Source organism: Coregonus lavaretus, assembly GCF_964263955.1.
Source record: "Coregonus lavaretus genome assembly, chromosome: 1".
NCBI lineage: Eukaryota > Metazoa > Chordata > Actinopteri > Salmoniformes > Salmonidae > Coregonus > Coregonus lavaretus.
Window position 1 is genome coordinate 53,801,902 of NC_139988.1, and position 12,442 is coordinate 53,814,343.

The window sequence follows — 12,442 nt, forward strand, 5'->3', positions numbered from 1 at the left end:
TTCTGTGGCCCGTATGTGGGCCATTTCCCCTCGCCATAGGGGACGGCAGACTGCTCGGCCACGCAAGGAGGATGATGTCACTCTCCATCGTGACCGGGAGAAATAATCAGACTTTCCTCCTTCTCCAACTCCTCTAATACTACCACCCACCACAGGAAGATGAGAAGGCGGCCACTCCTACAGACAGCAACGGTGTGTGGGTGTGTGTAGGCAGACAGGAGCGGACAGGCACAAGAGCCTGTATCAGCGCCCGAGGAGGACGTCCTTTAGATAGCCAGTGGAGAGGTGGTCTCGGTGGGGTTCCGCAGCTCTAAACAGTTCTCCCACTGAGAGCCTCCTTTCATTCCCCGCAGGCGGGCTCACTGCATTAAAAAAAAAAGGCTCCCCACACATGCCTGGCTCACACAAGTACACACACATACACAGCAGGGACTATTTTGGTATAAAACATGGAAGAAAGGGCTTTTTCGTGCTGCGAAACCCAAACACCACAAAACACACCTCATGAAGGACACACAAACACAGACTGTGTAGGTGTAGGAAGACCATGCTGCTCTGTAACAGCATGCATACCAAGTGCAGCTACATCACACAGCTCCTCATGGTTGAGGCAAGATGACCTCCAAACTGTTCAAACTTTATCTGGAAGTCTGAGTCCGAGTCAGTGAGCTATATGTCTGTCTGTCTGCATAACCATCACCATCACATATCTACAATCAGACCCTGAGCTACAAGGAAGTGTTATCTACAACCTAGCCTGCATGTGCACACACACACAGACACACACACACACATCTGAAGTGTCAGATGAAAGACGATAAATAACAAAAAGCAGGCAAACACCACAGGTAGAGGAATCATGCTTTATGAGTAAACTACTAAACTGCTAAGTTTAGTACAGAGCAGACCTGGGTTTAAATACATGTGAATACTTTCCAAGTGTATTTCCAAATATATTCCCATATTCAACTACTTGTCTTTTCAAATAAAAAATATCTAAATACTCTAAATGTATGTGAAAGTTATTGAGATATTTGAAATAGTATTTGAACCCAGGTCTGCTACAGAGTACTAACATCTCATCCCCTTGTGGGCTACAAACATTCACTTGAAGGCTAGACACATTTTCCAGACAGTGTGTGTGTGTACTTGTATGTGTGTGTACCCATGTGTGTGTGTGTGCGCATGCACATGCATGCGTGCCTGTGTGTCAGCGTGTGCGTGGTCAGCGTGTGCGTGTGTGAGAGAGACATAACTGTCAGGGCTACTCTCCCTCTGGGTTTTCATATCCAGTGAATGTCTGTATCTCTTGCTGTAATACCCTTTTGGACACTAGTCTATGGCCTGTTGTGTCTAATGGCTCAGCCTTTAAAGCCCTGGCTGGGTGCTGTGGATTTCATACTGCCTCTAACATCATAAGGGAAGTGACAGCAGCTTGAGGGAAAGAAGCAATAAGTAAAATGAACATCAATTCAGATGGTAATGTATTCTGCAGCCGGGGCTGACTTGCTGTATAAAAGATACACTTATTTTGCCCCAAAAAAGATTTTGAAAAGAGCAAAGCGGAAAGATTGCAAAAAGGCTTGCATAGACAGCAAGTATAATGAACAAATATAAGTCATCATGATATTTCAGATTCAAACTGCAGATAAGCTTTTTCCAACCTACGTAGCACAACCATCCTTTTACATTGTTCATTATTATAAAGTGTGGATGGATACACACATTGTTGTGCATGACAACACACGTATATTCTCGACACATCAAATGCAAACTATACTAATCTAAGCCTACTGTACGAGAGTACCAATCCAAACCCATAATGTCACTTGAGATGGGATTTGAAGAGTTGTGGTATTTAATTTCAAAACAACGCACATGCGCGCACACACACACACACACACACACACACACACTTTCCCTATTGGCATTTCATTACACAAAGATATACATTGAGCAAAACAACGATCTGAGCTATCTTACCTTGTCTGTAATTAGATGTAAGACAGATTCTCAAATCTACTTACATCCCAGCTGACACAAGATTATATTTAAAGAAACAAAATGCAGCCACAGTTAAATTAATTAACCGCTACGGTTAAGATTAATCAGAATTCAAATGTAATTACTTCAGGCCCACTTTACCAGACCGTCTCTGCTTCCTAGTCGAGGATAATGACTGTAAGGGGTAATTAGTGCCACAGAATTACCCAGGGTCCTGAGCGGTGGCAGCCGCCGCCTGCCCGCAAAGCTCACACACATATCTGTAGCTGGCTGGTTGGAGGTGCTGTATCTCTCCCAAGCCTTCTAGCGGCGTAGCGGTCACTCCTCTCAGGAACACATGTACGCACAAAGAGCAGATAGAGAGCAGAGTCAGTGCTCCGGCTTCATTACCTTTCCGAAGCTCCCCTTTCCAATGGCCCGGAGAATCTGGAAGTGGTCAAAGGTTACTGTGAAAACAGAGAAAATTAATCTGTCACTGGCACAGAACGGACAGGCAAAAAGGTGGTGATAAGTTGCTTTGTTGGTGTCATACAGCAGTAGCATCAAACATTTTGACAGCAGTTTAAGAACAACTTGGGACAGCAGAGGCACAGTAACAGAGAAAAGGTTATTACAGGTTATTATTACAGAAACATCTACAGACAATCATCTCAATTTCTAAAGTCTGGCTTGAGCCTTTTACGATCTCACAGTATGCTATTGTACTGTAGATACAGTACAACCTTATCCATTACTGTAAAATAATGAGCTTACTGTAACACTGGTAATGTAACTGGGAATGTGGATCATTTGGCAAAGCTCACAAGTGATGAGGGTATCATCTCTATTGCAGATCATCAGTAATAAAAAAGATTAAAGTGTAGATGAAAATCACACATTTGCAATTACAGTGTATCTGACTGGTATGTCATGATGGGTACGGCTCAAGGGGGGCGGAAGGGAGCCTCTGCTGCCCTGTTGGAGTGCGTGTTGTGTGGGTGTCATGTGGGCCTCTGCTAGCGTTGGCTTCACCCTGTGGCGTGTGCCAGGCGGGAGCTCTCTGTTTGTGTGTGTGAAGCCCCGGTGTACCCAGCAGGTAACAGTGGCACAGGAGGGGGACAGCAGACCTCTCTCTGACTCACCCACCCTGCTGAACTTAAAGTTCCTCTGCCTCCAACAGACCACGCACAGATCACAGTGCCAGTCTACAATAAAACAGGGGGGCGAGCATCAAGAAATCCCTTCCCTGGGCAGACGCGTCGTTATTAACTTATGCCCGCTATGCCACCCACCAGATCAGACCTGGGCACACAGGCCGTTACTGAGAAGGCACTGCAGCGGCGCCACACAAAAGGCATCAGGCCTGGTTTGCATGTCTTGCTCTGGAAGACGAGCTAATCCTCCGTGGATTCTTCCCGCTCAACATTTTGTACATAGCTAATCCTTTCATATGGCAGTGCTTTGACAGAACCACAGCAGAGGAAATGGGCAACAGGAACAGTGTAGAAGACGGGGAAAAACACTATGACTGTACTCGTAATGTAACTAGATGATTGAAATGGATAGTTGCACAGAGAAGTCAGACAGGACCAATTCCATATTTCATAATATTTCACGTTGTTGTCACACAGGGCAGCATTTATGCAGCATAGACAACATATTTCTATTCCGGGTCAAATAATGTTGAAGAACAGTTTGGGGCTCTGTAAAGTGGTTGGGCAATATTTGTGTAAATGAAGATGTAGCATAAGCAGTAAACACTATTATGGCAGATTTGATTCAATCCAGCTTCCAGTCTTAGATCGTTTACAGGGAAAAACATCCTATCCGCACCAGTGAGTTGAATTTATCAAGCAGAATATGCACTAGCTACAAGCCTCTGTGTGTGTTGATATTGCCTTTCATGCACTGAGGCTGACAAAATGCTGTGTAAAAATTGTCAGACTCCAGCCACCCAAGTCATAGACTGTTCTCTCTGCTACCTTACAGCAAGCGGTAACGAAGCACCAAGTCTGGAACCAACAAAACCCTGAACAGCTTTTACCCCCAAGCCATACGACTGCTAAATAGTTAGTTAAATAGTTAACCAATAGCTACCTGGAATATCCACATTGACCCCTTTTGCACTAACTCTTGACTCATCACATACGCTGCTGCTACTGTTTATTATCTATCCTGTTGCCTATTCACTTTATCCCTACCTATATGTACTTATCTACCTCAATTACCTCTTACCCCTGCACATCGGCTCGGTACTGGTACCCCGTGTATATAGCCAAGTTATTGTTACTCATTGTGTATTTATTTATTGTGTTATTATTTTTCTATTATAATCATTTTTCTGGTACTGTTAAATATCTGATTCAACAATGTCTGCAGAAAGAATGGGGTGTCTGCAATGACATTACAAATAAAAACATATATATTTTGGTTATTGAACTACAGTAAGTGAAGTGGATTTACATCCGGTAACAGAACTGCGGTAACAGAATTTCATCATGGGTTCCTGAACTCTGCATAATTCATAATTATGGTTATGAATGTCATTCTCTTCATGGTGATGTATCCTAAATAGCTACAAAAAAAAGGTATAAATATGCAATATCCTCTTTTGCATATTTGGGTATTATTCTACACACTGGCTATTATTTTAATGAGCCCCCAAACAAGACCAAATTTGGTTGGTCCGGACTGGACCAAATCTGAACCAATAATAGACATCTACAGTACAGTAGAGTGTGCAAAGCTGTCATCAAGGCAAAGGGTGGCTATTTGAAGAATATCAAATATCAAATATATTTAGATTTGTTTAACACTTTTTTGGTTACTACATGATTCCATATGTGTTATTTCATAGTTTTGATGTTTTCACTATTATTCTACGATGTAGAAAATAGTTTAAAAAATGAGTAGCTGTGTCCAAACTTTTGACTGGTACTGTATATTTTGAGATCTGGCTGCGGACCCCCTTGGACCCCACTTTGAGAACCCCTGAAGTATAGTTCAGTACAGTACAGTAGACTATCGTACAGTAGAGTTCAGTACAGTAGAGTAGAGTAGAGTTCAGTATAGTAAAGTAAAGTAGACTATAGTACAATAGAGTTCAGTACAGTTTTTTTTTTTTTTTTTTTCACCTTTATTTAACCAGGTAAACCAGTTGAGAACAAGTTCTCATTTACAACTGCGACCTGGCCAAGATAAAGCAAAGCAGTGCGATAAAAACAACAACACAGAGTTACATATGGGGTAAAACAAAACAAAGTCAAAAATACAACAGAAATACATATAATATACAGTGTGTGCAAATTTAGCAAGTTATGGAGGTAAGGCAATAAAATAGGCTATAGTGCAAAATAATTACAATTAGTATTAACACTGGAATGATAGATGTGCAAGAGATGATGTGCAAATAGAGATACTGGGGTACAAATGAGCAAAATAAATAACAATATAGGGATGAGGTAGTTGGGCGGGCTAATTTCAGATGGGCTGTGTACAGGTGCAGTGATCGGTAAGGTGCTCTGACAACTGATGCTTAAAGTTAGTGAGGGAGATAAGTGTCTCCAGCTTCAGAGATTTTTGCAATTTGTTCCAGTCATTGGCAGCAGAGAACTGGAAGGAATTGCGGCCAAAGGAGGTGTTGGCTTTGGGGATGACCAGTGAGATATACCCGCTGGAGCGCAGACTACGGGTGGGTGTTGCTATGGTGACCAATGAGCTAAGATAAGGCGGGGATTTGCCTAGCAGTGATTTATAGATGGCCTGGAGCCAGTGGGTTTGGCGACGAATATGTAGTGAGGACCAGCCAACAAGAGCGTACAGGTCACAGTGTTGGGTATTATATGGGGCTTTGGAGACAAAACGGATGGCACTGTGATAAGACTACATCCAATTTGCTGAGTAGAGTGTTGGAGGCTATTTTGTAAATGACATCGCCGAAGTCAAGGATCGGTAGGATAGTCAGTTTTACGAGGGCATGTTTGGCAGCATGAGTGAAGGAGGCTTTGTTGCGAAATAGGAAACCAATTCTAGATTTAACTTTGGATTGGAGATTCTTAATGTGAGTCTGGAAGGAGAGTTTACAGTCTAACCAGACACCTAGATATTTGTAGTTGTCCACATACTCTAGGTCAGACCCGTCGAGAGTAGTGATTCTAGTCGGGTGGGCGGGTGCAAGCAGCGTTCGGTTGAAGAGCATGCATTTAGTTTTACTAGTGTTTAAGAGCAGTTGGAGGCTACGGAAGGAGTGTTGTATGGAATTGAAGCTCGTTTGGAGGTTTGTTAACACAGTGTCCAATTAAGGGCCAGATGTATACAAAATGGTGTCGTCTGCGTAGAGGTGGATCTGAGAGTCACCAGCAGCAAGAGCGACGTCATTGATATACACAGAGAAAAGAGTCGGCCCAAGAATTGAACCCTGTGGCACCCCCATAGAGACTGCCATAGGTCCAGACAACAGGCCCTCCGATTTGACACATTGAACTCTATCTGAGAAGTAGTTGGTGAACCAGGCGAGGCAGTCATTTGAGAAACCAAGGCTATTTAGTCTGCCAATAAGAATGCGGTGGTTGACAGAGTCGAAAGCCTTGGCCAGGTCAATGAAAACGGCTGCACAGTACTGTCTATTATCGATCGCGGTTATAATATCGTTTAGGACCTTGAGCGTGGCTGAAGTGCACCCATGACCAGCTCGGAAACCGGATTGCATAGCGGAGAAGGTACGGTGGGATTCGAAATGGTCGGTGATCTGTTTGTTGACTTGGCTTTCAAAAACTTTTGAAAGGCAGTGCAGGATGGATATGGGTCTGTAACAGTTTGGATCTAGAGTGTCACCCCCTTTGAAGAGGGGGATGACCGCGGCAGCTTTTCAATCTCTGGGGATCTCAGACGTTACGAAAGAGAGGTTGAAAAGGCTAGTAATAGGGGTTGCGACAATTTCGGCGGCTAGTTTTAGAAAGAAAGGGTCCAGATTGTCTAGCCCAGATGATTTGTAGGGGTCCAGATTTTGCAGCTCTTTTAGAACATCAGCTGTCTGGATTTGTGTGAAGGAGAAGTGGGGGGGGCATGGGCAAGTTGCAGCGGAGGGTGCAGAGCTGGTGGCCGGGGTAGTGGTAGCCAGGTGAAAAGCATGGCCAGCCGTAGCAAAATGCTTGTTGAAATTCTCGATTATTGTAGATTTATCGGTGGTGATAGTGTTTCCTAGCCTCAGTGCAGTGGGCAGCTGGGAGGAAGTGCTCTTATTTTCCATGGACTTTACAGTGTCCCAAAACTTTTTGGAGTTAGTGCTACAGGATGCAAATTTCTGTTTGAAAAAGTTAGCCTTTGCTTTCCTAACTGCTTGTGTATATTGGTTCCTAACTTCCCTGAAAAGGTGCATATCGCGGGGGCTATTTGATGCTAATGCAGTACGCCACAGGATGTTTTTGTGCTGGTCAAGGGCAGTCAAGTCTGAGGAGAACCAGGGGCTATATCTGTTCTTAGTTCTGTATTTTTTGAATGGGGCATGTCTATTTAAGATTGAGAGGAAATTACTTTTAAAGAACAACCAGGCATCCTCTACTGACGGAATGAGATCTATATCCATCCAGGATACCTGGGCCAGGTCAATTAGGAAGGCCTGCTCGCTGAAGTGTTTTTGGGAGCGTTTGACAGTGATGAGGGGTGGTCGTTTGACCGCGGACCCGTTACGGACGCAGGCAATAAGGCAGTGATCGCTGAGATCCTGGTTGAAGACAGCGGAGGTGTATTTAGAGGGTAAGTTAGTCAGGATGATATCTATGAGGGTACCCATGTTTACGGATTTAGGGTTGTACCTGGTAGGTTCCTTGATAATTTGTGTGAGATTGAGGGCATCTAGTTTAGATTGTAGGATGGCCGGGGTGTTAAGCATATCCCAATTTAGGTCACCAAGCAGTACGAACTCTGAGGATAGATGGGGGGCAATCAATTCACATATGGTGTCCAGGGCACAGCTGGGGGCTGAGGGGGGTCTGTAGCAAGCGGCAACAGTGAGAGATTTATTTCTGGAAAGGTGGATTTTTAGAAGTAGAAGCTCAAACTGTTTGGGCACAGACCTGGATAGTATGATGGAGCTCTGCAGGCTATCTCTACAGTAGATTGCAACTCCACCCCCTTTGGCAGTTCTATCTAGACGGAAAATGTTATAGTTGGGGATGGAAATTTCAGAATTTTTGGTGGCCTTCCTAAGCCAGGATTCAGACACTGCTAGAACATCAGGGTTGGCGGAGTGTGCTAACGCAGTGAATAACTCAAACTTAGGAAGGAGGCTTCTGATATTTATGTGCAGAAAACCAAGACTTTTACGGTTACAGAAGTCAACAAATGATAGCTCCTGGGGAGTAGGAGTGATACTGGGGGCTGCAGGGCCTGGGTTAGCCTCTACATCACCAGAGGAACAGAGGAGGACTAGAATAAGGATACGACTAAAGGCTTTAAGAACTGGTCTTCTAGTGCGTTGGGTACATAGAATAAAGGGGGCAGTTCTCCGGGCGTTGTAGAAAAGATTCAGGGCATTATGTACAGAAAAGGATATGGAAGGATATGAGTACAGTTCAGGTAACCCTAAGCGTTGGGTAACAATGAAAGAGATAGCGTCATTGGAGGCACCGATTGAGCCGGTCTCGGCGTGTATGGGGGGTGGAACAAAGGAACTATATGAGGCAGTTTGAGAGGGACTAGGGGTTCTACAGTGAAATTGTATAATAAGAACTAACCCAAACAGCAATAGGCAAGGCATAATTGACATGGGAGAGAGGCATAAAGCAGTCACAGGTGTTATTAGAGAGAGCTAAGACACAACTGGAAATAGCGATAACGTTTGGGCTAAGACTAAACAGAATAAACAGGACAGGGTACCGTGTAAAGGAACAGTCCAGCAGGCATCAGCTGTGCAGCTGAGTGATCATAAGGTCCAGTGAACAGCAATATGTGAGTCCGAGAGCAGTTCAAATTGGTGCTTCAGCACAGCTAGCAGGGAGCACAGTTGTAGTTTGCGTGTGCTAGCGGGCCGGGGCTGGCAGATGGATCTTCGTGGTCGTCGCAACGGGAAACCTGTTGAAACCACATCAGACTATTTCGTCGGCAAACCAGTCGTGTTGGATCGGCGGGGCTCAGTGTCAACACTAGGAGGTCCCGTCCGGTTGACAGAGAGGTAGATAGCCGGGAGATGGGCCTGAGGCTAGCTCAAGGCTAACTGGTGCTTGCTATAGGGCAATGGTAATCAGCCAACAACAGGTTGCAGCTAGCTAGCTGGTTGTGATGATCCGGCGCTAGGGTCCAGTGATTCCGGCAGAAAGTCCAATAAGCTCTGGGTCGATAGCACGCTGGGTCGATAGCACGCTGTGCAGACTGGCCGACGAATTGTCCAGGCTAGAGCTAGAGCTGGCTGGTGGATAGTGTAGGCCACGGACAGTGGTGAAGACGCTAACGGTGACTAATAGCAGGTAGCCATTCAGATTGCGGCTACACTAGTTTCAGCTTACGGTTCTTGATGAAAGTTATAAAGAAATAATAGAATCCTTTCCACGTTGGGTGAGGCGGGTTGCAGGAAAGTATATTTAGTTAAAGAATGAAAGTAAAAATTGAGAAATATATACAAAATAGACACAAAAAAAACAAGAAACGGGATATTTACACAGGACGATGAAATAAAAGCAACCCACTGCTACGCCATCTTGGATTCTGATGTACAGTACAGTACAGTACAATAAAGTACATTACAGTGTACTCAACTTTAGTGTGCTTTACTGTGTACGGTACTGAACTCTACAGTACAGTACTGAACTACACTCTACTTTACTTTATTGTACTCTACTGTGCTGTACTGTCCAAACTTGTGAACCCAACTGTGGTTTGTGACTACTATGACTTCCCATTCTAGCCAATTCAATTGCAGAAATTCCGTTAACGCTTTTTCAGAAATTCCGTTACCAATTTGGTAACAGAACTTTGAGTTCTAATCACTTAATAATTCATAAACAAAATTGATTTCAGTAAATGATAAGTCTACCTTTACCTGTTAATTCTGTGAACTTTCATTATACTTCATGAAATTAGAAAAATATGTGGGTTTTTGGTAACGCAATTTCAAGGTGTGTGTTGATATTAGTTGGCAGGGGTCTTTACTTCAACATTATTGTGTTTTGATGTATTTCTAATTCATTTTAAGACTTTTACTGCTATACTGTGGTCCTCTGTAGCTCAATTGGTAGAGCATGGCGCTTGTAACGCCAGGGTAGTGGGTTCGATCCCGTGGGACCACCCATACGTAAAAATGTATGCACACATGACTGTAAGTCGCTTTGGATAAAAGCGTCTGCTAAATGGCATATTATATTATTATTATTATATGTTTTCTTAGACCCCTTTTCCATCTGTTTGACCAGAAATCAAAGCCTTTGCTTATTCCAAATTTTGAGGATGGTAAATGGTTGAAAACTTTCTCAAAAATATAGACTCTTAGCTTTCATTTGACACCCAATTTGACATGCTCCTATGAACTTCACATGTTGGTGCTTATGGGTCCTTTTAGATGGAAATAACCAGCATCATGTTATGCCAGTTAAACCATTTACCTCAACCTTTCCAGCTCATCTCATCAATCTGGCTCTTCCCAGAAGAGTGAGTCATTGTATGATGGGAAACACATAACTGCCCGTAGTAGCCCTGTGAATCAGGCCACTCCTTTGAATTAGCCTCGAGTAGAAAAGGCCCATGTAATTAGAAAGGACACGCTGCTTCCTGTAGCCATCCATTCATTGTCAGAGGCCCTATTCTCTCCATACACTTTGTATGACGCAGTGCCGGGCTTTGATGTTGCAGACTTGCGGCTCCCAGACATGAATTAAGCCTGCTTCATACTCTTTAGATGACAGTGACTCTGTGACTAACAAATCACCCTCATTTGCATTCAGTAAGTGTAATTCAGTCCAGTTCAACACATTTTACCCAATACAAACATGTTGCTGCTAAATGGGGGCCGCAGATTCTGCCTCCTCGTTCAGTTTTACTGCAGTCGTTCTTTCAATCGTCAACTCTACCTGACCGTGGCATTTTGTCACCACTTCAAGAATGCGTTTACTTCCAATGGCTTCTCTTCCATAACAAGTGTCCTTGGACTTGGATTTATTGCACATTTGACACTGAATAACACCCAGGAACTGATTCATATAACAGGTGTGAATCTAAAGTGAGGGATTGTGGTTGCCTATTTTAGGATTCGCCACAATGAAAGAGGGGACACTTCAATTACGTTATTGCAATCCATCTTCTGAATCAGTTCTTCTGTTAACTTTTCTGGAAATTACCTCCAGTCCGAGGAGAGATGTCGATATTCAAACGGCAAAGAATGAGTAGAAGCTTCCTGTAATTTGGGTCATTTCTGGGTTAAGTGGTGCTCAGCGGAAGCCGGGGTTGACTTGATAGATTGAGAGAAAGCGTCTGAAATCACGACATGGACTCTCCTCCTTTCTCCTGCCTCAGGCTTCTGTGAGTGCTGCATTAGGGCTGTGGGTTTTTGCCCTCAAGCAGACAGAGTGGTGCAGGTGAATTTGAGCTCCCAAAGTTAGAGATCTGGCAGCATGGTCACAATAAGAGGCTGATTGCTGACACACCAGGATGTGCTAAGCAGGCTCCCCTATGTGATGGGCTTCTCTCTGGATGATTGGTTGGCTCCTGGGCCGACAGAGTGTGTGTGTGTGTGTGTGTGTGTGTGTGTGTGTGTGTGTGTGTGTGTGTGTGTGTGTGCGTGCGTGCGTGCGTGCGTGCGTGCGTGTGTGTGTGCGACCACTCTATTACACTTGGCTAGCCTTCATGATATATACTGTAACCCGTTTGCAACATTTGACATGACATACCATGACTGCAAGCACAAGCAATTCAACAGCCGTGCTTCCTGATCTCCTGTGCTGTAGCACCAATTCAAACTGCTCTCGGACTCACATTGCTGTTCACTGGACGTTATGATCACTCAGCTGCACAGCTGATGCCTGCTGGACTGTTCCTTTACACGGTACCCTGTCCTGTTTATCTGTTTAGCCTCAGCCTAAACTTTCACCGCCATTACCAGATGTTGTCTTAGCTCTCTCGAATAACACCTGTGATTGCTTTATGCCTCTCTCCCATGTCAATATGCCTTGCCTATTGCTGTTCCAGTTAGTTCTTATTATACAATTTCACTGTAGAGCCCCAAGTCCCTCTCAAACTGCCTCAAATAGCTCCTTTGTTCCACCCCCCATACACGCGGAGACCGGCTCAATTGGTGCCTCTAGTGATGCTATCTCTTTCATTGTTACCCAACACTTAGGTTTACCTCCACTGTACTCATATCCTTCCATATCCTTGTCTGTACATAATGCCCTGAATCTATTCTACAACGCCCGGAAATCTGCCCCCTTTATTCTCTGTACCCAACGCACTAGAAGACCAGTTCTTAAACCCT

General features: G+C 44.1%; 1 protein-coding gene across 1 annotated transcript in view; it reads right to left on the minus strand.

Annotated features, from left to right (window-relative positions):
- The window catches only part of LOC311127156 (serine/threonine-protein kinase 32C-like), a gene marked incomplete at its 3' end in the record, with an annotated part of 112,542 nt that overhangs the window by 62,569 nt on the left and 37,531 nt on the right, over positions 1-12,442 (minus strand). The window contains exon 2 of the mRNA XM_084158931.1: positions 2,395-2,450. Coding sequence (XP_084015057.1) covers positions 2,395-2,450 — 56 coding nt within the window. The remainder of the gene's footprint in view (positions 1-2,394; positions 2,451-12,442) is intronic.